Raw genomic sequence first — 26,335 nt, 5'->3', positions numbered from 1 at the left:
GGAATCCAAAGAGATAACATTTATTTTGCCATTTTATATAAGGGGCAACATTTTACTACACCACTGTATTTAATGGGACTTGAATATCCATGGATATTGGTATCTACAGGGGGGTCCTGGAACCAAGCCACAGCAGATACCACTGTAATATGATTTGGAGGGGATGCAGATCATGGGGCCTTTTGATTTCTGTCCTTGTTAAATCATTGAGAGTTGGAATCCTTGCTGATTTGGAACAAATAATGTACTAGTGGGGTCTACCTTTTGCCCATTCCTGTTCTAGAGAATGCAAGAATTCCTTAGATGTTTGTCATGGTTCATTGATAGGAAGATAAGTTGTTCATTGATAGGAAGATGGGATGGAGTAGAAAAGGATAAGTGTTTTACAGAAAGACTGTCATTACTGAGATGCTGATTACTGGCTACGTGCTAAGAGCTTTCTTGCACTTGGTGCTCTTCAGATGTGTTGAAAGGCACCTCTGCTCAGTCCCAGAAAGCATGGCCAAAGACTATGATGTGTAAGGATTATGGGAGCCATGGTCCAACATGTTCAGAAGTTACCAAGGCCTGTTACAGACAGCCAAAATAAAGCTGCTTCGAGTCACAGAGGAGGTATGGTGTTTCAATGATCCATGCGTCCTAAGAGTCCAGAAGTTGCACCAAAGCCACACTCCAGCCCTAACGACTGGAGCGTGGCTTTGGTGTGGCTTCTGGACTCTTAGGACGCATGCATCATTGAAACACCATGCCTCCACTGTGACTCGAAGCAGCTTTATTTTGGCTTTCTGTAACAGGCCCAAATTGTGGGAGCCTGCAGTTATGAGTCAACGGTGAGGTATGGCTGTTGCTTCAGGTGAACTAAATGTTTGCCTTCTGGAAAACTGGGTCTCAAATTTTGGTCTTGCTGGTGTTTTGGACTTCAGCTCCCCAATGCCCGAGAACCAGGCTTAGAACAAATCAAAGAATCTTCTGTAATTTTCAAGGGCTCCTCAGCCAAATAAATTCAATGGGAAAGTTTCCCTGAAAGCAGTGTTTGAAAGCTACTTACTTAGATATATCATTTTCAGGAATAGAACTGCACAATACATGTTCTTGATTGTACTTCAAATGACACACGGGAATTGGTTGTTAGGACTACAAAAACTCCTCTAAGCCTTCTCCTAATGAATCCAGATCAGTCAGGACAGAATAATAAAATATTGGGGTGATGTGTGATCACACATTCAAATCTGTTAACACATTCACTGGCTATCAAAAATATGTAAAAAAGAAAAAAATATATAAACTGAGTTGTTTGTGTAGTTTGTGGTCCTGTACATTTTCTTCTCTGTAAGTCCAGCAAATGTTATTTCCTTGGGTGAATATGACCTGCCCTGCATTCACTAGCAGATAAACAGAGTAGTACTGTATTACGTAGTTCCTTTGTAAAAGGAACTGGTGTCCCACAGGAGCAAGGCTGAGGCTTGTCAGTCTGCCTCAAAGGCACCATTGGTGGCCCCCCAGATATTCCGACTTCTTTTTATGCTTCATCCATATTTTTCGCAGGAGGCTTGGTGTGCCATACAAAGTGCTGCCAGTCAAGGGTAAAGAGGCCTCATTTCCTTGAACTGCGCTTATGTTGTCTTCAGTATTTTTCCGTGAGAGACTTCCATGCCTGAAGGTGAAAATTGGATAGGTTCAACATTGCAAATTTCCTCAAATATAATTACAGCACATTTACTATTTTGGCACGTGATATAGTAAAATACTAAACAATATTTTATGTGAGCTTTTTGTGGAAATACTGGTTTTTAAAATCACATTCAAAAACCATCCTGAATATACTAAGTATAAGAAGGCCTTTTTCAACAGGGCCAGATCTTTGCAGTGGAAAGAGCTAAACCAAACAGTATGCAAGGTCAGTGTAGACCAACCCCCACAACATGCACACACATTTTCACATAAAACACCACACCACTTCCTCCATGCATAACTTAGCCTGGATGTATAACAGGAGGTTTCTCAAGCCGAATTGCTGTGGGATGCAGGTGTATTTCAACAGTGACAGTAGGAAGGTCTGCTAATATCTTGCAGGCTGTCAGTTCCCTGTCCTGATTGTATTCTGTTGTTGTTATTGTTTATTGTCATGTTAGTATTGTTTATTGTCATGTTAGTATACTTTTGTTTATTGTCATGTTAGTATACTTTTGTTCTTTATTTATATAGCACTGTCAATATACATGGTGGTTTGCAAAAAGTGTACAATCTACTAAAAAAGGAATATGAGAAAAGAAAGGGGGAATATAATCTAGATATGCATACGCTGAATGTACAAATTACAGTGGGCCTGCCATATGAGCAGACTGTCCATCCATGGACTTGAGTGTTTGTGGCTCACACTGCCCTGTTGTTGTCAATGGCAATGTCTCCATGCAGCCACACACAATTGCAACCTACTGACTGTAATCTGGCTTGAACTCATACATTTTTTTCTCATCTGTGGGTGGAAGGGGGATCAAACTTGCCCCTATGGGAAGGGCATGCTTTATATACAAAATTGGAAGGATAAAATTAAACCAGAGTTCCAAAGACTTAAGAAAGAAATTTTATAATGAGATTTAAAAACAGTAATTAAAAGAGTGGGTTTTTGAGAAGATGATTCAAGAGCAAGGAGCAGCAAGAGAGAGAGAATAAAGCTGAGAAAAGGAGCAAAAAACCCATAGGTTGGGTAAGAAACAATGGCTGAGATGCACATATAGTTGGTCTTCCATATTAGCACATTCTTAATCCATAGATTCAACCATCCACGGCTTGAAAATATTCAAAAATATATGTAAGTTCCAAAAAACAAACCTTGGTTTTGCCATTTTGTATAAGGGACACTATTTTACTGTCATTGAATTTGATTGAACTTGAGCATCAAAAGATTTTGGTATCCATGGGGGATCCTAGAACCAAACCTCAGTGGGTACCAAGGACACATAGTACAATGATGGAGCTCTCCAATAGCAGTTACAGTTGATGATGCCACCTCACCCCTGCAAATCTTCCTTTGTAGCCTAGCAGTGCCCCAAGTGAAGCATTTCCAAATTAATGGAGATGGGGTGCTTGGAAATGACATCTGCAGCAACCCTAAAGGCTTGGAAAACACTGTAGGTCATTTGGGTGGCAATGGTTGGTGTGGGGACCGACCAAAACTAACAGTTTGGGAGGCTGCATGCAGCCTGCAAGCTATACTTTATTCTGTACTCTGTCCACCCCTGTTTTAGGCCTTTCTTAAGTTTTATTAAAATAAACTGGAAAATGTATCTCTTGTAGAAATATTAGGTATCTGTATTAAGTAGGCCACAGAAGGGTTAGTGCAATATAAAGCTGTAGTAGGAAATTGATTAATTATTCAGGATGCATGGTATCCTATGTTCATTGTCTCAGGAAATCCATTTTTGGATAAGTAAAGAGATAGACAAAAGAAGCTGACGTTGGATACAAAAACCCTGAAAGGCTGACTCTAATGCTTTGGAGTAGGCTAGTATCCATTGCCAGGCTTGGCGCTGTATGGCTACTCCCTTCCCAAACAAAGGGAACAAAGAGACTAACTAGCTTCTTGAAGAAGGGTAACTGACCTAAACAGGCAAGGAAGCAAAAGGCTTGACTAACTGGACCAAAGAAAGATAAACATTGTCTGTTTTTCCTCTTCCACTACTCATTTTGTGCCAACAATCATGCCTCTTTGTTTCTGGGATCTATTAAACATCATAACTGGCAGTTAGTTATGGTGTTTAGGAGATTTATTTTTCAAATACCCCTTTAGGTTATTTTAATAAAGGCCCCAACACATTGGGGCTGGGCTGAAACATAGTGCTTTTATCTTGGAATAAACCAAATATACTTATTTTTTCTTTTTATGTCTTATGACAGACCTGGATTCTCTAAGGTTTCAAGGCTGGAGTCTTTCTAGAGATTCATGTGATTTAATCTGATACTTTTGCTTGCAGAGCAATGCTCTGCCATTGAGCTATGGCCTGTAAATAAGTAAAACAGACTTATTTGCAGTTTAACATCTTTCTTTCTGTATCAGTGATTCTTATCCTGAGCCCCATGCTATCGATCCTCATGAGCTTTGTTGCCCAATTAGTAACTGCATTGAGATCAGAGGAATGTATAATGAAAAGAAACTTACTGTTCTGAAAAAATGCTGTTCTTTGCTGCTGGTTCTGCGGTTGCAATCCATTTTGCATGGTGATTTGATTTTGGGGATGCCGGAGGCTGCTGAATTATATGAGAATCCAGTATGTTAATAACTGACATACAATCACCATAATCAGGTACAATTAAACGTATTAAACAAACATGGTTATTGGCTTTCTAGCAGAAAAAAGAATGCTGACATTATACTGAGGACTGGCTCTGTTAGTTTAGGTCTGAACTACCTGTTTTAAATTTATTGTAATTGTTATGTTAGCTGCTTTCAGTTACTTCATACAAGTGGGATTTTTTTTAAAGTTAATAAAATGAGTAAAGGTCATAGAAAGTGTGATGTCAGGAGTTTGTGAAACTATACATCATTGCATCATTTTGTATCATTGCAAAAGCATCATTGTAAGAAGATTAAGGACATGAAATTAAATTTTATATGAAACACACAAGACCTGTGTAACAATTGTGATTTACATATCTTACAGATGTATGTGGCTTTATATTATGTCTTACTTACCAAAGTCTTTGCATCTGATTGATTATTGCTACAGCTGAATGACCGTTGTTTAGAAATTCCTGCTGCAATGCATAATACAAAGAAGAAAAGTAATTATTAATACGTTTCTATACATAAATTGCATAGTGCTATATAGAGAAGTATAACACCACTATACAAGCTGCTAATGCCATTCCCCTCATTCTTGTGTGTCTGTGGAATGAGAGGTCAGAGGGATAAATCCCATTTTAAGTCCTATCTAGAGTAGATCAGTTGAAATCAATAAGACTTAAGTAGTGATAAATCAGTTCATTTTGGTGGGTCTACTTTAGTTTGTACTAAAACCAGATTTAACTCTGAACTGGAGGTGAACATTGGGCAAATAGGGGATGTTGCTCTCTTGTCTCTTTCCTTGTCAGATATTAGGGTTGCCAAATCAGTATTTCAAAAGACAGGCAATATTAAAAAAGTTCTTTTTTGAGACTGTGATGATTAGGCTCTGCTTCTGTAGGTCAAAGTTTGGAAAAGTTTAGTTGAAGGCTTTCATGTCCGGCATCCATAGTTTTTTGTGGGTTTTTCGGGCTGTGTGGCCATGTTCCGGAAGAGTTTCTTCCTGACGTTTCGCCAGCATCTGTGGCTGGCATCTTCAGAGAAATGAAGATGTCAGCCACAGATGCTGGTGAAACGTCAGGAATAAACTCTTCTAGAACATGGCCATACAGCCCGAAAAACCCACAAAAAACTTTGGAAAAGTTATCATTTTGGATTACAACTGTCAGACTCCCTAACCAGCTTGGAATTTGTGGTGCAGGCTCTGCTGTAGGTGAATATGCTTTCCTAAATTATTCCCACATTAATTTAATGAGATCGTTTTTATGTGGAGAAAAAACTCCAAAAAACTTTCATGGCCAACACTGATGTTTTCAAACAGACAATTTTCATGGAAATGAAAAGTTGCTCTGGTTTGCTCATACAATATTTTGATCAGTTGATCATAATAAATCTACTCATACAATAGTGAATGAGTTAGGTTAGTTGCCCGAAAGACAATTTTTGTTTAACAGGGCCACCCTTCTGAATAATTAATGAATCTGTGTATTGAAGGAAGTGCTGTTTGGGACTTACTGTATGTTGCAGTGCACCTGGTAGGACTGGAGAAAAATGCTTGCTGTCCATTCTGCAGATGGCTGAAATCTTGCCCACCTTCATTTTTGCAGAAGACTTGAATGAGATCCCTTTGGTGAGATGGCAACTCTTCTGTTCTTGGGGGATGGTAGTCAGATACTGCTACCACCTAAGGGAAGGTGATGAAATTGTTTCATTACATATTGGTCAGAGTTCTGTCAGAGACATAAACATGCATAAGTCATACTATGCATGCAGAGCCAAAAAGTCACCATTGTGCAACAGATGTACTCTGCTTCTAGTGATGGAGTTTCTTGATCTGAAAATGTTTCTTGATCTGAAAACATTTCCCACACTTCACTTAGGGAAGAAATTTCCTATCAGAAAATTCTGATTTCATCTTCAAAACCAAAAGGCATTGTGTAGTTATTCCATCTTAATGGATCCTTTATAGATTTTCTCCATTAAGAAAAAAAAAGATGGAAGAAATGGTAGAAAGACAACAGAGGATGACAAAAGGAAATGATTGTTATGTGAAACCTCCATAAAATTCAGTGAGCAAGGCAGATTGCTGACATGATAAATGCCTGATCTGGCATTTCACGCAGTGTCCAGTACAAATAACCTGCAGATGACAGTGTAAGGTTTTTAATGCTGCTATCTTTTATCATAAAAAAAAAAAAGAACTGGAAGTACTATCATATGATTTTAATGGAATATGTGCTAATAACAATAATTCTGATCTCATGTTTAAAATAAAATAAAAAAACATAGGCAGATAGTGATGGCATATTCTGCTGAGCCTAGAGCCTGGTGCATTTTGGCAAATTATATCATTGTTTTGCATATAGCTATGGGACACAGCCATATGCTTCTCTGATTTCCTCTGCTGCTGCTACATTATTCTTTCATACACGTTTGCTTAATTTTCCAACAGTAGTCTTTCTTAGAAGAATGAGACCAAATTTCTTGATGTATATGAGGGACTAAAACCATTGTTGTATTAAGACAGATGAGTTATGTAGGTCAGGAAACCAAGCCAATAGGAGCACCATTTAGACCCAAACAAGATTGGAGGCTTCACTAGGTCATTATGAACAGACAAGGTAAATCGCTAGGATTATCTTGAAATCACTTTTCTTTTCTAATTGTGTCAGAAAAGCTACTGCGACTTTGTTATTTTTGTATTATTATTCAAAAGCAAACAAACTGAGAAACCAGCGTGAATAAGCAGGAAACGAAGAATGCTGTGCACTATGCATCCATATACTGCAAAAAACAAAACAAAACAAACTATTGGACAAAAACCCAGTTTTATTTCCAGAAATATACATCTGTGTCACATGATGATGATGATGATGATGATGATGATGATGATGATGATGATGATGCATCATCAAAGGATGAGTATGTACATCACTGGAAATTTTCAGAGTAAGATTCAATCCAGCAGAACCAAGTATGTATAAATTAAACTGTGTTCATAAATTTAATTTAAGTCCACATATTGTTTTCTTAAAAACACATATCACAGGCAAGGTAAATATCATGATAACACAACTAATGAATTAGAGATTGGCATGCTTGTGGTTATCAGTTAATTACTTCCCAATAAATATTCACATACAGAAATTTTCTTTCTGTATGATTGCTGTCAGGAAATGGTTAACACGAGGGCATCTGAGGTTAATTCTCAGGGGTGTAGTCATATGACTGAGAAGCACTTAACACTATCCTGGCACATTCAGTGCACTATTGCTGTTAAAGACTCTGGCAGGTTTCCACAAGGCCTGCTATTTTTGCCTTGTCTGGGATTAAATAAATACATTTACTAAGATTACCAGGGTGGAAGACCTCATGGTATCTCAGGCAGAATAGCAGTGCTAACAAGAAGTAAAGGAGCCAACTTTTTACACTGTAGAAAAACATTGTTTTTCAGAACCTTCTTCTCACATAGGTTTTTACTGTATATTGGAATGACAAGGAGTTTATCAGACAAGGGAAATTGGAAGTATAATCCAATGGCAATCCGAAGGCAATTATGGGGTTTAATGTTATTGCGTGATAGACTACCACACACATTTCGGGTAATGGGAAGTCAGTCCAAATGCAATCATGGGGTTTCACGTTATTGCGTGATAGACTACCACACACAATTTCGGGCAATGCCAAGCTATTTTCAGGCAATGGGAAGTCAGTTCGAATGCAATTTGAATTCATGTAAATTTGCTGAATTAGAGAATTCACGTGAATGTGTTCTGGTCCCACTTTCTTTTCATTAGAAATTAAGAGAAATTTCTCCCATGTGATAAACTCCATATATATTACTGGGGGAAAAAGGAATTGAACAATTCTGTTTTCAGCTATCCCAGAGGGATACTATAACATTGAAATAAGTTTAATAAAATTATTTCAAAACGGTGTTTATAAAAACGTTGTGTTTTTCCTTCTTTAGTGATGCTCATTGAAATATGTACTTGTATATACTGCTGTTTAAAATCCAAAGGGATAGTTTCATGTGAGGGGAATGGTTTTAAATGTTCTGATATACAACATTTTCAGGTGGAAGAATTTAGGACCATTTCTCCTGCCCATGAGTACCTTCTTACCAGTAGCCCAAATTCCCAAATTTGTCTTAAGAAAGGAAGTATGAGGGGTTTGTAATATCTATGAGCGATAATGTACAACAATTACATAAGTTCCAAATTCTTCTTGCTTTTCTCAGACATTTTAAACATAAAATATGAAGTGGTTCTGAGATCTCAAAATAGGTTTCAAACTAATTGTTCAAAATATTTTGAAGATTTTTTTTTGTTTACGCCAGTTGTGCATGCTATTTATGAATCATATTAGCTCTCCTTTGGACAAGTACACATGTCAGTTTCACACTACAGCCTTGGAAGACGTGTGTTTAATATTCATAGACAAGAAACAGCCTCCTTAATAAATGAATGCAAGTATAGTCATGTTGACTATTAAACAAAATACAAAATACAAATCGCTGGCACAGTTGCTAGGTCAAACAGAAGTGCCAAAATACAAAACACACCGGCTTTTGAAACTCTCTTTGAAAGTTAGAAAATTATTTGTACCTTTTGCTTGATCTAATAAAGATATCACAAATTTACATTTTAAGAATCAATGTTGTTAGTGGTTTGAGCGCTGGATCAGGGAGAATATGGTTCAAATATGGAAACTTCTGGGTCACCTTAGGCAAGTCCCATTCTCTACGTCTGAGACCAAGGCTATGGCAAACTCACTCTGAATAAATCTTGTCAAGAAAACACCATGATAAATTCATTTTAGGATTGTCATATGTTGACAGTGACTTGAAGGCTTACAACAAATGTGTATTTTGTATTCCATAAACACTGTTTTTCTTACCTTTTTTGATAGGATGCACTGTGCACTTTTGGTTTTTCTTCGGACTGGGCTACATGCTGCAAGAAGAATGGAAATACTGTCAATGGGAAGGTCAGAGGTTGTTCAAATTCCCTTTAATGACAAGACAGGCCCAGTATGAACTCTCAGCATCCTTCAGGTAGCTGTGGCTTGGAAGTTTTGTAAATGCAAGTTTGGAAGACTTACTTTTTTGGACTACAGACCCCAGAGTGTGCTGACACTTTCCATGGTCCTCTTTCCTATTTATTTATAAGCATTCTAGTTAGACTGATTGGCTGAATCTGGGAGCTACAATTAAATTCCCACAGTGTCCCAAAGTGATGCTATCTGAGAATCTGAAATCAATTACATTAAAATGGCAGCTGGCAGCTGTGTGGCACATAGATTGGAACGTTGCTTCTGCTAGAATCATACAGGAAGAGGGACCTACTGGAATAATAAACCCACCATGGGGTTCTTTGCAAAGGTACCCCTCAAACCTGGAGCCACTGGCATCACTAGGGTGTGTGTGTTGGTGTGGCCCATACTAGGTGACACCCAATCAGGCTGTCCTCCCACTGGTGGGGGGAAGGGGCAAGTATTCCCTCCCCTTACTTCTCTGCAGCACCAGTGATTTATCATGAGACTGATGACACCATGGGGAAGATCAAGGCCAAAGTCACCTAGTCCTGTTACCCCACTGTGGTGGCGGTTCCTCACAAGGAGACCATCACCACCATGGGAAGGACAAGGCTGAGGGCACTCAGCCTTGCTTCCCCACCACGGTGGCAGTCTCCTTATGAGGAGGCCACCACCACAGTGGTGACGGAGAAATGGTGAGCATGGCCTTTTGCCCCCTACACCGGAGGACACTAGGGCTGGCAATGCCACTGCCTGGAGCTAGTACTGTATGGATAGAAGCCATGGTATTTAGAGTAGATGAGGTTGCTCCCTCTCTGCCCCATAAGAAATGATGTTTGGAAGACATTCTGAAACTTGACTTCACGAAAGGCTTCCGTCCTTTTCTAGGAGTCCTGGTGGCGCACAGGAGCCCTGGTGGCATAGTGGTTAAATGCTTGTACTGCAGCCACTCACTCACAAACCATACAGTTGCGAGTTCAATACCAGTAAAAGGGCTCAAGCTCAACTCAGGCTTGCATCCTTCCAAGGTCGTTAAAATCAGTACCCAGATTGTTTGGGGCAATTAGCTTACACATTGTAAACCGCTTAGGGAGTGCTTAAGTGCACTGATAAGCGGTATAGAAATGTATTTGTTATTGCTATTGCTTTTTTATTTATTTAAATATTTCAATTGAACCCTATGTCAAAAGATCTTTGAGTACATACATATAAAATCAATACAAAAAAGTTAAAATAATGTAAGATACTAAAAATACTTTTAAAAGACTAAAACATATTAATACATTAATGAGATAAAACATGTTTAACAAGTTAAAACCATTTGATTAAGGTCTGTGTTTTCACATGGGGCCTAAATGAAACTACCGTTGGTGCCAATCAGACCTTAAAGGAGAGGGTGTTCCACAATTGAGGTGCCATGGCTGAAAAGGCCCTTTCCCACATCTTCACACAGTGCATTGACTTCACTGGTGGGACACAGAAGAGGGCCCCTATATGTCATCCTTCAAATATTTCTTTTAAAAAGGCTGGTGGGTTATATAGTAACTAAATAAATACAAAATTTAAATTATAATCATGTATGAATAATACCCCTTATACAAATAATCAGCATTAGGACAGTTCAAATTCAGAACTAATTTAGTTAAGACTCAGGAAAGTAAAAGGGGTTTTACTGAATACAGCCTCTGGTGGGATAGCACTCTTCATGGATAGAACACTATCATGAAGAAGACTATGGCTAGAATCCTCTTGGTGACAGATGCCTATGTAACCCTCTTTTACACCCTGTATGCATTTTTCTTTATGACATTTTGGAAGGAGGTGTCTTGTTACCTCCTTGTGCCAAGTGACCAGATGTTCTCCTTTTCTCAGATGTGTCCTATATTTCAACCTTCTATCTAGGAAGAATTCCAAAATGTTCTCCATTCTGAGCATGACTAAGAAACATGAATGTATACTTCTATAAATGTTTTTAGCTTTTATTTTGTAATGCCCTATATTTTTCTTGAATGTTCTACATCTTGTCCTCTTTGCAGTTAGGACATCTGGTCATCCTTTCCTTTTGCAATGCTACACAGTGTTCCCCACCCTGAGTATGCAACAACAGGCCCAGATCCATTCCTTCTAGCCACTCATTAGCTTTAGGACAGCATCCAGGTGTGTTCCAGCTGCCCTCCTGCACCCAGGAAAGGAGGAGCAACCTTATGTGGGCATGGAGGATATTCTGTTGCAAATGCAAGGACATACAGCAAGTACCTGGGCAAGCCTCCACGGCAAACAAGTGGCTGAGGAGATGAAGCTGCCCTGTTGTTCTTCACACAGTAGCAAGGAGGGAGCTACCTCTATCCCCACAGAAAAGTGGTAAAGAAGGAGCTACCTTCATTCCCACAGATGATGTCATTAAGTACATTGGTGAAGACTTGTGCTCCATTAGTGTGTCTACTGGATCTTGGGCAATATGTTTGGTTGCAACCTCTGCACATCATTCAGTATGAACATCTGGAGAAGAGCTTCCAATCATGACTACTGCTTATGGGCAGATTGATGTAGGGGCTAGTAACAGTGGCATACCTAGTATTTTTGACACCCGTATTTGTAATACCCTCTTCCTCTCTTCAACAACCTTTTCCAGGTCTGGTGAAGCTGACTCACTTTTCTGCCTAGTCTGCAGACCTGATGGATCCAGAAGAAAGCCCTTTCCCACCAGTGGTTCCTGGTTCGAGTGGGATACTGCTGCTGTCACCTGGCAGCTCCTTCCAGGCCTGGTGGAGCTGCTGGCTGGGTGAAAAGGGGAGTCAACTTGCTTACCCACCCAGCCAACTAACCCACTTGACCCACAAGGCAGCCCTTTCTCAGCAGTGGCCACCAGTGGGAGTGGGCTGCTGCTATTGCCCAGCAGCCTTTTCTCTGCTCAGCCTGCAGCCCCACCAGGCCTGGAAGGAGCTGCCAGGTGGCAGCAGCACTCCATTCCTATTGTTCACAGATAATCAATGGGAGAGGCATCATGGCTAGAAGAGGGGGTGGACAGGGGTCTCTTGGGACAGACAGAAATTACTGTCCCACTCTTGCCCCCAGAGGTGTCGCCCAGTGCTATCTAAATTTCCCGCACCCTCCTAGTGATACCCTGGTTAGCAATTCTTTGAAAACCCTGGACACAAGTAACAGAAGGCTTAAAGGTCAATATCAGCATTTTAAATCTTGTCCAGAAGCAAGCAATAGAAGGCTTTAAAGGTCAATGTCAGCATTTTAAATCTTGCCCAGCAACAGACTGGGGGCCTATGGATCTGGGTTAGCAAAGTATGTTCCAGCCAGCTGGTCCCAGTCAGCAATTTCTTTGCTATTTTCTGAACTATCTGCCATTTTTAAGGCGAGCTTCAAAGGCCACTTCACGTATATATTAATGTGTTATGTAGTGTTAATAATGCTATAGTTCCTAGAGTATGGCTAAATAACCAAGGTAAGCTTAAAAAATGTCTCATTGTTTTACCATCAGCAATACTGAAAAGGAGTAAAATAACGTTGTTGTTGTTGCCACTATCAAGACAAGCCAGTGCACATGGGAAAAGTCAAGAGAGGACTTGCTCACTAGCTCCCAGTTGCATTATCATTGCCAGTATTTGCACCTAGGTCTTTTTCTCATTATGTTGCATTGGCTTTTCAACTCTGTTGTCTCATGTAGGACGTAGTAAAAGATATCAATGAATTTAAGGACAAATACTATTTTAAATAAAGATGTGTGTCTTCTACCTCTGAATTTAATTGTTTAGTGTTAAATACACAGATTATAATTTTTGTTTTCTATGTTATGAGTGTCCATCAAGGGGAGTGAGAGAAAGAGAGAGAGAGAGAGAGAGAGGAAGTGAAGTCCCCTTCTGTGCGAACCATTATAAATAATGTCACAAAAACATTTCTTAGATTTTTGTGGGACTTTCATTTCAAAAAATTACACACACACACACACACACACACACACACACACACAGTTGCCCCTCCTAACTTGTGGGGGATCCTTTCCAGACCCCCCCCCCGCAAGTTAGGAAACTCACAGATAATCAAGCCCTATTGAAATGAATGGGGCGCACTCCTGTGCGTAAGCATTAGGGCATGCACTGCGGGTCATCAAGTCTGCCAATTTCAAGTCTGCGGACTTGGAAGGGTGACTGTGTATATATTCTAAAAAGCAAACCTTGATTTAGCCATTTTATATAAGGGACACCATTTTACTACACCATGGTATTTAATGGGATTTGAGCATCAACAGATTTTGGTATCCAAGTGAGTCCTGGAACCAACCCCAGCAGATACCAAGGGCCCACAGTGTGTCCCTTATTTGGTACATTATGAAGGAGGTATTCATTACCTCTTTCTGCAATACCTGGTAGATGTAAAGAGATGGAGTATGTTTTGTATTTAATTTTATACTTATGTAACTTGTGCAGTATTCTTTTACTTGCTTATTGTATTTATATTGCTTATCATGTTTGTTTAAGTATTAGTTATGTGATTGGGAAGGGGTTATTTTGTATTTTGTATTTTATTCTACTTTCTTTCTATTGTATTTCTCTTATTGCTGTTAGCTGCCTGGATTCTCTTTGATTGGGTGGGATACAAATAAATCTCTATTATTATTATTATTATTATTATTGAGCCTGCTGCCATAATTTACTGGCAGGAAGAGAGGAGAAGGTACCCAAGATGTAGCAGGAAGAAGAAAGCTAACTTGCTTGCCCAGATCTCTTGGTAGTCACTGGAGATCCAGGCTGATGATCTCAGCACTCTTTCTGTGGTTGCAAATTGTAGCCAAATACTGCTTGGTTGCCTTCCCTCCAGCCAGTAAATGGTGGTGGCAGTGGGATCAGGCTCCTTAGAACCAACTTCTGGGGGAAGAAGGGATATGAAACTGAATTGATGTAGCATTATGCTATATGATGCTGTATGATGTAGGATCATTGACAGTGTTTCCACCTACTACCTACCCGTTATAGGAGGGATGGACAGTTGCACTGAGGGGCAGGGGAGTCTGTGGAAATCTGCAGTGTCCAAAATTTGGCCACACATTTGACCAAAAGTGACCAGAAAAGACTTTTAATTGGAACACACTGGTCTGCTTTACAGAATGTTGGGGAAGGTAGCAATTGGGAGGATTTTTACTTAACCTGCCATTCCTGGTGGCCTCTGGGAGCAAGAACTAAACATTTCAAGGCATTTTTTCACTTTAAAAAAACATGATTAGGTGGGAGTGCAAAGATTTTTTATTGGGGGGGGGGAACAACTGGACACTTTGAAAGCTCAAAAAAGTGGAGGCTTGCACGTTGTTTGCTGCAACCCCCTTTTTTGTAGACTACAAACAGATTTTCTTCTCTCCCGCCTTATAGCAAGGATTGGCAACTTGTAGCATTCAAGCTGTCATTGGACTACAGCTCCCAGCAGCTCCAGAAAGCATGACAAGTTATGAGGGACAATGAAAGAATTGCAGACTAACAACATTGGGGTGGGAGCATTAGGATGCTGCTGGGCTCATTCATAAACAATGGCTTTTCTGGTTTCGTTGGAAAATTATGATGAAAATTTCAACAAATGTTCATTCACATTGCGGGGGGGGGGGGGGGGTTATGATGATATTTAAAATCAGTTTAGGACAGTTCTCATCTCCAAGAATTCAGGTTGCTTTCGCCAATAAAATTACCACAAATAGTTAAACAATCATGTAACAATAGCTAATATCTAGAAAGTAATAAACAAACAAAATCTAGCAAGGGCCTCTTATTAGTCATAGAAGAGAAGCACTGAAAGCAAAACACCAGTGCTTTGTTTTATATGCCTACCTAAAGTAAACCTATGTATGCTTTTCTTCTGTTATGCAATTTATTTGTTGGGGTCCATAGTAGAAAGAAGAGGAGGAGGCTGAAAAATCATTTACATTCTGTATTTTACTAATGCAATTTTAATTACATTAAGGATGCTTCAGATTAAACAGCCACGAGTGCCTTATAAATATGCATCTGGCATATTTTCATTTTGTCCATTGTAATCCCTCTAGCTGAAATGTTATGTTTGCAGGAAGAGAAAGCAGCAAATTGTTGGACCAAAAGGGAAGAAAGGAACTGTGTGAATAGTTTCCTAATAGACGTAACACCTTCTCAAATGGGCATTTCAAAGGAACAGCTGGCCATTGAGATGTGGGCCAGACTGATTCCCCCTCCACATCATCTTGAATTAAGGACTGCTTTATACTGAAGCACACAAATGATTCATCAGCCATTAACTACACTTAGAAGATGATATCGTTTGTTTGGACACATTCTTGCACCTTGGCCTGAATGTCTGAGCATGTGAAAAGTCCCCTTTTGAACAAAGCACATTTGTGTAGATATAAACCCATCACAATAGCATTATAAATAAAAACTTGCATGCAAAGTGCAGAAACATTAAATACTGTATCTTTGGAGAGCTGGAATGTCTTTATATTCTTCTGTTCTAACTGGCTGGCAACTAGTTATGATAAATTTATGGTGGTGGCCAGCAATTTTGATTGCCATTTGTCAAAATTAGTCAGATTACTGAAAGATACTGCCTGACATCCTGCACTGCAGTTGCAATTCTGTAATCTTGAGTTAGGGATCTGTAACTTTTATGTATTACCTAGGCTATATATTTACAATCATGGCAGTATTGCCACAATGATAAATGCCTCCTGAAACTCACCAAGGAGCCACTCCAAGTGATGGAGGTCTGCAGTGCAGTTGAGTGGGATGCTTCAGGATGATGCGGCCAGCCCCTCCATTATTCAGATTAGCTTAAGTTAAGGAGTTTAAGGTGAGTTCTGGGTGTCAGTTCCTTAGGTAATTCATAGCTATGTTTACATAGTTATAAATGTGATGTGGGATCTCAGCCACAATTATAATCATAATTTATGTTGTCTCCAGTACCAGATGTGGTGTGCCTTTCTGAATACTAGTTTTGGGGAATAGAAGCAGAATGGTACAGCTCTTGCACTCATGTCTTGCTTCTCATAGTAGTAGCCATCTGGAGAAAATACCCTTTGATCTGATCCTGCTCTTATGTTCTCATCAGTCCTATCTATATATTCAAAGTTTGGGCCAATAGTCTCACACAGTGCTGCTCGGATCAGGTATGATTAATTTTTGGCTCTCCAGATGCTGTTCAACTGCATCTCACCAATGCCTAGAGCCCTAGACTGATCAGAGCTGATGAGAATGGCAATGCAACTATTTCTGGAGTGCCACTGGTTTTCCACCCCTGTCCCAAGTAAACATATGAAAGATTGAACATGTGACATTATTTATCTGAAGAATTTGTGGCAGGTCATTTTGAGAGAGGCATTAGAAATGAGCTTGTTGGGAATTTGGAATACAGTTCCTGTCTATACAATGTTATTATGATTTGTAATATATTGATGCCCCATGTAGTGATGCTACACACTAAAATAAATATGCTAAAGGCACCACATCCTGTCTTGGAAACTAAGCAGGGTCAACCCTGGTTAGTACTTGGATAGGAGACCACCAAGAAATATTAAGTGCTGCAAGCTATATTGCAGGGGAAGGAACTGGCAAGACTACCTCTGTATATATCTTGCCTAAAACTCAATGAAATTCATGTGGTTGTCATAAGTCAACAGGTGACCTGAAGCCTCCCACCCCCACCCCACACCCCCCCAAATATAATATATATATAATATATATAATATATATCCTGGATCGCCCCTTTTCACTTGCTGCCCCTCACCCTGGAACCTTCTTCCCCCAGCAAGAGCATCACTTCTTTAACCAGCTTCAAAACGGAGTTGAAAACCAACCTGTTCAGAGAAGCTTTCCCAGGCATTGCATAATTGTTGCTTACTACTTGATGTTCTTTTGGTGCCTGTTTATCAAACCATTTCCTGTATTGCTATGTACTGTATATGCATTATCCTACTTGAGAGTATGTATTTTCCCTGGAAAATGATTAACCATCCATTATGAAGGCAAGCCCTCTCTCCAGTCCATCTGCCTTGGTTCAGGCCTTGGAGGTAGAGAGGAACTGCTGGACCTCTTACCCTTTCCCGCCACCACTCCCTTCTCCTTCTGTGTCATGTCTTTTCAGATTGTAAGCCCGAGGGCAGGGAACCGTCTAACTAAAAAGATTGTATGTACAGCGCTGTGTAAATTTACAGCGCTTCATAAATAAAGGTTAATAATAATAATAATAATAATAATAATAATAATAATATAGGCAGATTCCAGGAGCACCTTTAACACTAACCAGGAAAAACAAATTTCTAACGGAGTCCACTTCATCAGATGCAGCAGTGTCAGATGAAGTGGACTGTAGTCTACAAAAACCTCCTTTTCCCCAAAGTCCTGCTGGATTATTTTCTTTCTTTTTATGCTAAAATGGACTTATATAACTACAACTCTTTGAATACTATTACACATGTAGTTATAGTAGAGTCTCTGAGTTCAAGATTGGGCTGCTAGATTTTTAACAGATATATAAGAGAGGGAATTTAGTGGGGCCCTGTGGGGATTGGGGGGTTTGTTTCAAATCCCCCCAGGATACTGAAATCCGTGGATGCCAAGTCCATTAAATGCAGTAGCATAGTAAAATAGTATTTCCTTATATAAAATGGCAAAATCAAGGTTTGCTTTTTGGATATTTTTCAAGCCATGGGTTCTTTAATCGCAATAAAGAATCCATGGATAAGGAGGACCAACTATAGATGTGGCTTGAGATGCTAAGGGCTGCAGGTTGAGAACAAAATACTTCTTCTTCTGCACAACAGCTCCAACTGACCTCTCTTCTATGGAGTCACTTAACTCAAGTTGAAAGTGCTACCTTAAGACATTTTTGCTGCTCACGGTAAGAATTAAGATTAGTCTCTTACAAGTCCCCCAAATTCCATATACAGCAAATTCCACTATAGACAAAATGGATGGGCAAGGGATTTTCTCTGATTTTCTCTGGAAATGTCACGTGACGAGGTGAAGATTTTTACACATATCACAATTAAAAATAACCAGGGAATAACTGCAACAAATCATAATGGGTTTCCCCAGGAATGATTGTTTCGGATTATTCCCTGGTTATTCCTGGGAAAGTCCTCTTTAATTGGTTTGTTTTTATACTTTATTGTACTTCCACTTGTTGTTTGCCGCCCGAATTCCTCATTGATTGGGTGGGGAACAAATACATTTATTATTATTATATTATATTATGTGATGTCATGTGAAAATCTTCACAATGACCTCAGGACTTTCCCGGGAAAATGACCGTTTAAACCCCCAATTTTCCTGGGTTGATAAGTCCTTTCAAATACTAGCTTCTTTGTTGTCTCTGTGTTCATGGTGGGCACCTTCTCATCCATTCCCCAGCTGCACACCTTTACCCATGTGTAAAACAGAGAAATCAGCTGGGAAGAGCTTCCTCACCATACTGTCTTCAGGCCAGTAAAAGTTTGACCTTTTGAAGTTCTGCCTTTTGTACCACCTTTAAAGGCATAGGTACCAGTATCAGGGGAAAAAGAAATGTGCAATGTGAAAATGTCTAGTTGTCTGAGCGGGGCTTGGGAAACAGAATTTTTTGGTGATGCTGTGGCATGAATGGGACAAAAAAAAATCCTTTCACAGAACGTTTTTAAATTAATATTTTGAAAAACAACAACAAAAATTTCCTTGCTTAACCTGGGTGGAGAATAGTGATCAACAAAGATGTGCTGGATGAGAAGGTGCTCCTAAATTTTATCTGTATTACATTAATTCTGGACATAAAGTTGGGGTGTATCTGAGGGGTAGGACCTTGATTGGGGGCAGGCTTGCTTTGCTCTTTTTTTTCCTCTTTTATCGGCAGTGAAAGAGTAGGGAACAGGAAGCAAGTCTGTGGGCAATTGAAAAGACAATCTGACCATGGAAATATGTTTCAATAAATGAGTGTATGTGTGACAACATACTTATCACGAAGCCAATAATAACAAATTGCCATTAACATTTGGGAAAGCACAACTGAGTTTAGATGCATTGTTCACCACAAAGAGCTTCCCATGCTTAATCTATTCCTTATGAAAAACCATTGTTCTCATGAATGTGTATTGATTTTGGTCTGACTGTGTTCTCTCGGTGACAGACTAGTGCTAAGGTAAGTATACAATCAGTCCCAGAAAAGAACATCACTTGAGAACTGTCTCTGCTTTGATCTAGTGGGTCATGACTAATAAAACCATTTTTCCTTTATATGACAAATAACTGGGATCTCATCTTCTCTAACCTTAACTTATGCCAGTCATCTAATTGGTGGTTAGCAACAAAGGTTCAGCAAATTAGGCACACATGCCTACACATAGTTTTTTTGCTCTGGAAATACTTCCTCAGTTATGTATCTTGGCATCTGTCGTCAGTTTCTCCAAGAGAAGTAAAAAAATCAGAGATCACTACATAGCAAGTACAAGTTATACAAGCATCTGAACTGACATGCTGAAGGTTTGTTCCAAACATGCCAGTTCAATAAAACCCAGCCCTCCCTCAACAGCAAAGGCTGTTGGACGGGTACTCACATTGGAAGAATCACAGTGAAAACTTCTAAATTTTCATCACTGCAGCTGTAAATCTGGTGCATTTTTCACTTCTCTCTTCTGGCTGCCTATCGGCTCATGCAACGGCTCTGAACTTCTGGTAAATAGGTTTCACTAATCCCACTCTGGCTCTGTGCATGTCCAGGTCCACAAAGGACAGACTGAGGCTGGTATCATCTCATTCCATATTCTTCATGCAACATTTTCTACCCCGTCTGCCTGGTATGAATTCTGCTCACGTTTGGGGTTTGATTTTGCCCTTCCTCAAACCAGCCATGCAAGTAACATTTTATTTACTAGCACTCTAGTTACAATATGATTTCCTGACACCCTCAAGAATATAAGGGGTAAACGAGGAATGTTGACTGGTAGTATATAGATGTGGAATTATGAAATAAGGTTTGTTTTTTTTGGAGGAACTGAACTGGATATTTTTATAATGTTTTATTTGTTTTTTTTCAGCTCATTTTTTTATTTTCAAAATCAAGCATAGGTGTTCCCCTTCTAAAATATAAACAAAGAAAATCCATTAGGATGGTGATAAAGCATTTTGCTCTCAATGGTCTTTGTTTTCCCAGCCAGTGGGATAAGGTAGCCTTTAGCACAGGAATCAACATTTCAAATATAGTGCTTGTCCTCCTAAGCAGTCAAACCTACATTTAGCTTTTTAATAGGTGGCCTGGTTTGCTGAGGTGTTTGACCCTGCTAAAAACAACAAGACACACAGCTGTAATTCTGCACTCACTTACTGAAGAGTAAGGAAGGACCACTGAAGCCAATGCAAATTCCATTCCTCCTCTTTCCATTCCTCCTCTATCCATTCATCTGGAATAGTCATGATCCTAAAATGTTATTAATTTGGGGAGTGAGATGGATTTGGCATCTTCATCACCAAAAGTTTACAGTGAAGAGAGTATTAAAATATCCCATATATTATAATTTTTCTGGAAAGGATGGTTAATGGTTGAGAAGTTACAATTAAGTTCACACTTAGACCAGTGAAGTCAGATAGAATTAAAAATAGGTTTCATCTGATGTATGAGAAAGGCCATACAGTAACGCTCACAGTTTTGTATCAGAACTGATACCATGGAACACATAATTTTCATCACTGCTCTGATTCACGAGATGTTCGATGAGTTCATATTTGATGAATTAGGCTGAGCCAGACAAAAGCAGTTGTTACACAGAGGCTTGAAACAAAACAAAAGGAAAATTAGCACAATATTTGCATCACTTGACCTTCGTATAGGGCAGTTTTCAAACGGTCCATGGCACCCCCCAATCTATTACGGTGGATGAACGAAAAAGCTGTTGTTGTAGAAACACTGGAGTATTGAAAATGTTCAGAGACAATCAATACAATCAGCCCAGAGTTCAATTAGTTTTTGATTTATGGTGCCCACATGTTCTGCTTGTATGACTGATGCCATTAACATCAGACTCGGCTGGTTTGTTCATCTGTCTCGGTCCAGTTCCTCCCAAGCACAAGCACACTAAACAGATGGGGAATTTCATGGTGTACAAATGGAATTGTTTATCCTTCTATTGTTCATTCTGTCAAGCAATCACACCAAATCCATACCAACCAATAAAAGATCAGTGCATCTTCTATGTCAGCAGTGAGGCAGTGAGGAGGAGGTGAGGCAATGGGGATTTAAAGCTTTTAAAAAAGATCAGACATAATAGAGAGCCACATATTGCACCACAGACAAAAATGAAAACGGTAACAGATTCCATCTTTATTTTCCCCACCTGCCAATGGCTATTCAGTAAGCATTTGGCTATCAGTGATGAAGATATAAGCATCACAATCAATTGAAATAAAAGTTAATTTTACCACTAGAGTAAGCCATGAGCCTCGAGAAGACTCAACTATGGGAGACAATACTCAGACCTTTGTCATTAGATATGTTAGTCCGCTGTGTGTGCATTAGTTTCCATAGTTTTTGAATGGAAACAAAAAGCTGAGCCCCTACACCAGGAACGCAGGGCGTAACACTCTGTCCCCCCACAATACTGGATTGGTTCCTACATATGTTTTTTGGGGTGGTGGTGAAATGGAGAACAAGGGGCTATGCTACAGTTCTTTCCAGCCCAATCCAAAGCCTCTCCCCACTAGCTGTCAGGGTCTAGAGGGTCTGCTTGCGGCTGCTGCTCCTTACCCAAAGGGGAAGAACGTAGAGGCTATGCTGTAGAAGAAAGGAATATGAGAATGCACTCTCCCATCCCTTTCCCATAATGGTTGTACTACCTCCCTCCCCACTGCTAAGTAGCAACAAGCATCAACCTTTTGACAATCCATTTGCAGCTTTAAACTAAACACTTAGTTTAAGAACAGCTGGTGGCACATATCCTTGCCACAGGAACACTCTGCTTCTGAAAAATCTATCTTGAAAATCCCTCCGCAACCTGCTATAAACTTATACAACTTTTATTGCAATGATGACCACTTTTCCTGGTGGCTGTTGGTAGGGTGGAGATACTCCTACACCCAGGAGTGTTAGTAAAGAGAGTTGCCACAGGGTTTCCATGAGGAGGACCCTATTCACATATTGGCAAGGATGTAATAGGTGACATGGAACAGCATCACCCTGGTTAACTATTTTTTATTAGGTATTTATATCCCGCCCTTCAGCCCTAATGGCTCCAGGGCGGCTTACAATTATTATTTTTTAATCAGACAGTTCCCTGCCCCAGGCTACAATCTAAAAGACAACAAACAAAAGGAGAAGGGAAAGAGGGAGGGAAAGGGGATGAGTTCCAGTGGTTCTTCTCTCATCCCTCTGAGGCCTGACCAAGGCAGATGGATTGGAGGGAGGGCTCTTCCTTCTTCCAGGCTAGTCCTGATGGAGCTGGACTTGCCTGGCAAACTCCCTCTCAGGCCGGCAGATGGCAGTTGTGGAGGGCGGAGTCTCCTTCCTAGCAGAGGGTGACTAGATGTTCTCCATTTCCAGGGTATGTCAATATTTGGCCTTTTGTCCAGAAGGAATTCTAAAATGTATTCAATTTTTACATGGTTGGAAGCATGAATTTATAATTATATGAGTGTTTTTAGTTTTATTTGGTGAGGTTCAACATTTTCTTTGATTGTCCATACATTTGAGGCACCATGCCTCCTTGGCATTTATCACATTTGGTTCCAGGGTGCAGGTACTGGGGTGGGGGGATGTGATGAAAGTTTCATTTAGTCCCAAAGTTCTAGCATTGTTGAAATTTTTAGAAAGATGGGGATTGTTCATTACTTTTTATACATTTTTGTTGGAGCTGTAACATTGGTTTTAGGTTTTGTAAATTAAACGGAGTTTGTATTATATGGAGGACAATATATATTGTCATTTAAAGGAAAAAATGAGTAAATGGGGGAATAGTTCATCATTAGGTGGAAAATCAGTAGTATTGTTTTTTTGTTGTTTTTTAGTGCTTATATTTTTTGTTATTATCTATGTATGGACTAGAGAATATCAAACAGGAAAATTGGGATTAAAAAGGCATTTTCCCGGGAAAATTGTGAGATTGCAGGAGAAATTTTCAAATGACATCGCAATCTAAGAGGACTTATCCTGGAAAGAACTAGGAATGCTCCAGCGACAAACCATTCACGGGATTTCTTTTATGAATGGTTTGTTGCTGAACATTCCTGGTTCTTCCCGGCCTTTACAGGTGCTTCGCACCGCCATTTGGGACTCCTCCGGACGTCCCATTTTAAAAAAGGGGCGTCTCTTATAGACGCCCCTGGCCTAGTACGGACTCCGTCCGTACAAGGCGCTACCCCTTCTACAGGCCGGCGCCATCTTTGCGTATCGGACGCTGAGCGTCCGACGCGTCGCGCCGCTTTGTGACGTAGCACGCGCACCCTGGCGCCTCGCTACGTCGCAAACGGACATGAAATTTCGGTCCGCGCGGGATCGGGCCCCGTTGAAGGCTCCGGCTTCCCGCGGACCTACTGGTGGCGGCGGCAGACCCCGCAAAGCAGCGGTCTGTACCCCGCCATGACAGCCAAAATAAAGCTGCTTCGGTCACAGTGGAGGTATGGTGTTTCAATGATGCATGCGTCCTAAGAGTTCCAGAAGTTGCACCAAAGCCACGCTCCAGCCATAAGACTGGAGTGTGGCTTTGGTGTGGCTCTGACTCTTGGGACGTATGCATCATTGAACACCATACTCCACGTGACTCAACAGCTTATTTTGGCGTCTGTAACAGGCCTCAGATACACTAGATGCATGAAAATCTTCACCATGATTGCACAACTTTCCCCGGAAAATGCTTTTTTAATCCCACCGAATGCCACCTGTGGGATAGTCTCCTATGTAGATGTGTTTTAGATATATATACGAATATTTGTTGGAACATCATTAATAATAATAATAATAATAATATAATATAGTTTTATTTGTATACCGCTTTTCCAGGGTTTGATCAAAGCAGTTTTATGTTTGAATAAAATATTTAAAATGAAACTACATCAGTTGGGCATTTTAAAACATATTAAACATCTAAAGAAAAGAGCCAGATAAATTTAACAAAGAAATAAGACCATAGTAAATGAGAGAGTTCTAGGAATGAATGTTTTTTTAGTATCCCATCTTTGAAATTGCTAGAGATTTGATGACTGAAGGAAAAGTTCATGGGGGAGAAAAGAATTTTATCAGTGGGAATACCCTCATTTCCCCCCCTTATAGCTACCCCCTGCACACATGTTCTTTGAGTATCCTGTACTTTCTGTACATTACCTCTTGCTCCACCTGTGAAAATGTAGCTGGGAAGGGGACCTGGGTTGCAGTCCAACTTCCAGACACTGTTCAGCTATTCAGTGCATGCCCAAAACATCCATACTCCCTTGTGTACCTGGGGAGAAGGAAAGCTTTATGCTGGAGATGGAGCACAAGGGCAGTCAGAACGCAGTGGTAACCAGGATTTCTCTGGCTGTTATGGTGTAACCCAACATAAATTGTATGTGGGACCCCACTCCGATTACACTGGCAGAGACTTGCACTCAACAGTGCATACCCTCCAACTGTCCAATTTGGAAGGAACGATCCTGATTAACCTCTGTCAGATCACTTTTCTCAAATGTCCTAGTTTTTCTCTCCTTCCCCATTTCCCCTCTTGGTCTCAGCTACTCAATTGCTTCAGACTGAGTTCAAAGTGTAAACCGGTTGGCACTCTATTAACTAATCATGGGGCGGGGGGAGGGGATGCTATCTTATCCTTCCCTGTAGGCTCAGCCAAAACTAAACTGCTGCAGTATCTCCTAGATTTGTTGGTTTTATTGGCGGGGTACAGACCGCCGCTTTGCGGCGGTCTGCTGCCGCCGCCAGTAAGTCCACGCGGAGCGAGCCTTCAGACGGCCCGACCCCCGTGCGGACCGAAAAAGAAGCTCCAAAATGAGCTTCTTTTTTCGTCGCGTTTGCGACGTAGCGAGGCGCCAGGGGCGCGCTCGCTACTCCAGCGGCGCAACGCGTACGGACGCTAAGCGTCCGATACGCAAAGATGGCGCCGGTCCATGTAAAGTGCCGGCGCCATCTTGTACGGACGTAGTCCGTACTAGGCCATGGGCTCAGAAAAGAACGCCCCTTTTAAAATGGACGTCCTCCGGACGTCCCAAATGGCGGTGCAAAAAGCACCATCATCAGTAACTTTTGCCCCTCTCCCCACTCTGTTGCTTGGCCACCTGCAAAATGTTGGAAGTGCCTATTGGAGCTAGGCCATTGTTTCATTTAAGAGGTTTCCAGTGGAGAGGGGGAGGGTGATTGATGGTCACTTCTGATGTCACTGAGTTTTCTCACTATTTTCCTGATATCTATTTGAAGTATGTTGAAGCCTGAAATAGTAAGGGTGGGGAAGCTTGGCTCTCAGATGCTTTGGGCTATAAACAATAACAGATTATGAGAACTGCAGTCGAATCAGCTGACAGCAAAGGTCCCTAACACTGATACCGTACAGTACAAGGAAAATGTATGTATGTATAGCAGCTCGATGGGAAGAGATTTCCTATCTTAGACCTTAACACTCAGTGTGTGGATAGGTCCATAATGGATGGGATAGGAAAGCACTGTGAAACTGGAGACTGGCCAGCAGTGTAGTTCTGTTGCCCTTTCATATAATATCTTCTTCACATGGGGATATGCATGTGTAAAAGGACAATACAATTTCTTCCTCTATAATGATTACATTAAATAATACTGATAGTGTGTCTTAGTCTGTTGAACAATGATGTATGTTAAAGGGCCTCTGAACACATGCAGAATTTTTTTTACTAATTATAATTCAAGGAAATAGTTTCCACTCACGCAATTAGTTTTCTCAAGATATGTTGAAGTCCGAAGCTTTCTTTTACTATTAAACAATCCCATGTGTTGTGTACACTATAGGGCACTCCTCGAATTGACATGGAGGTAATAACTCTTCCCTTGCCTGGCCATGACCATATCTTTTGCGAGCCTCTT

At 40.4% G+C, this 26,335-nt stretch overlaps 1 protein-coding gene across 1 annotated transcript; it reads right to left on the bottom strand.

The window, feature by feature from the left end:
* Positions 1–807: 807 nt before the first annotated feature.
* Positions 808–11,750, bottom strand: VXN (vexin). The gene is given in 7 exon segments (XM_042464443.1): positions 808–1,499; positions 1,501–1,654; positions 4,160–4,248; positions 4,694–4,755; positions 5,798–5,966; positions 9,182–9,237; positions 11,660–11,750. Coding segments are annotated over 7 exon segments (654 nt in total). The 3' UTR covers positions 808–1,466.
* Between the last annotated feature and the right edge of the window lie 14,585 nt (positions 11,751–26,335).

The sequence above is a fragment of the Sceloporus undulatus genome, chromosome 4 (assembly GCF_019175285.1).
Source record: "Sceloporus undulatus isolate JIND9_A2432 ecotype Alabama chromosome 4, SceUnd_v1.1, whole genome shotgun sequence".
Lineage (NCBI taxonomy): Eukaryota > Metazoa > Chordata > Lepidosauria > Squamata > Phrynosomatidae > Sceloporus > Sceloporus undulatus.
Note: the sequence above shows the minus strand (reverse complement) of the source record. Positions and strands in the feature narration are given on the sequence as shown.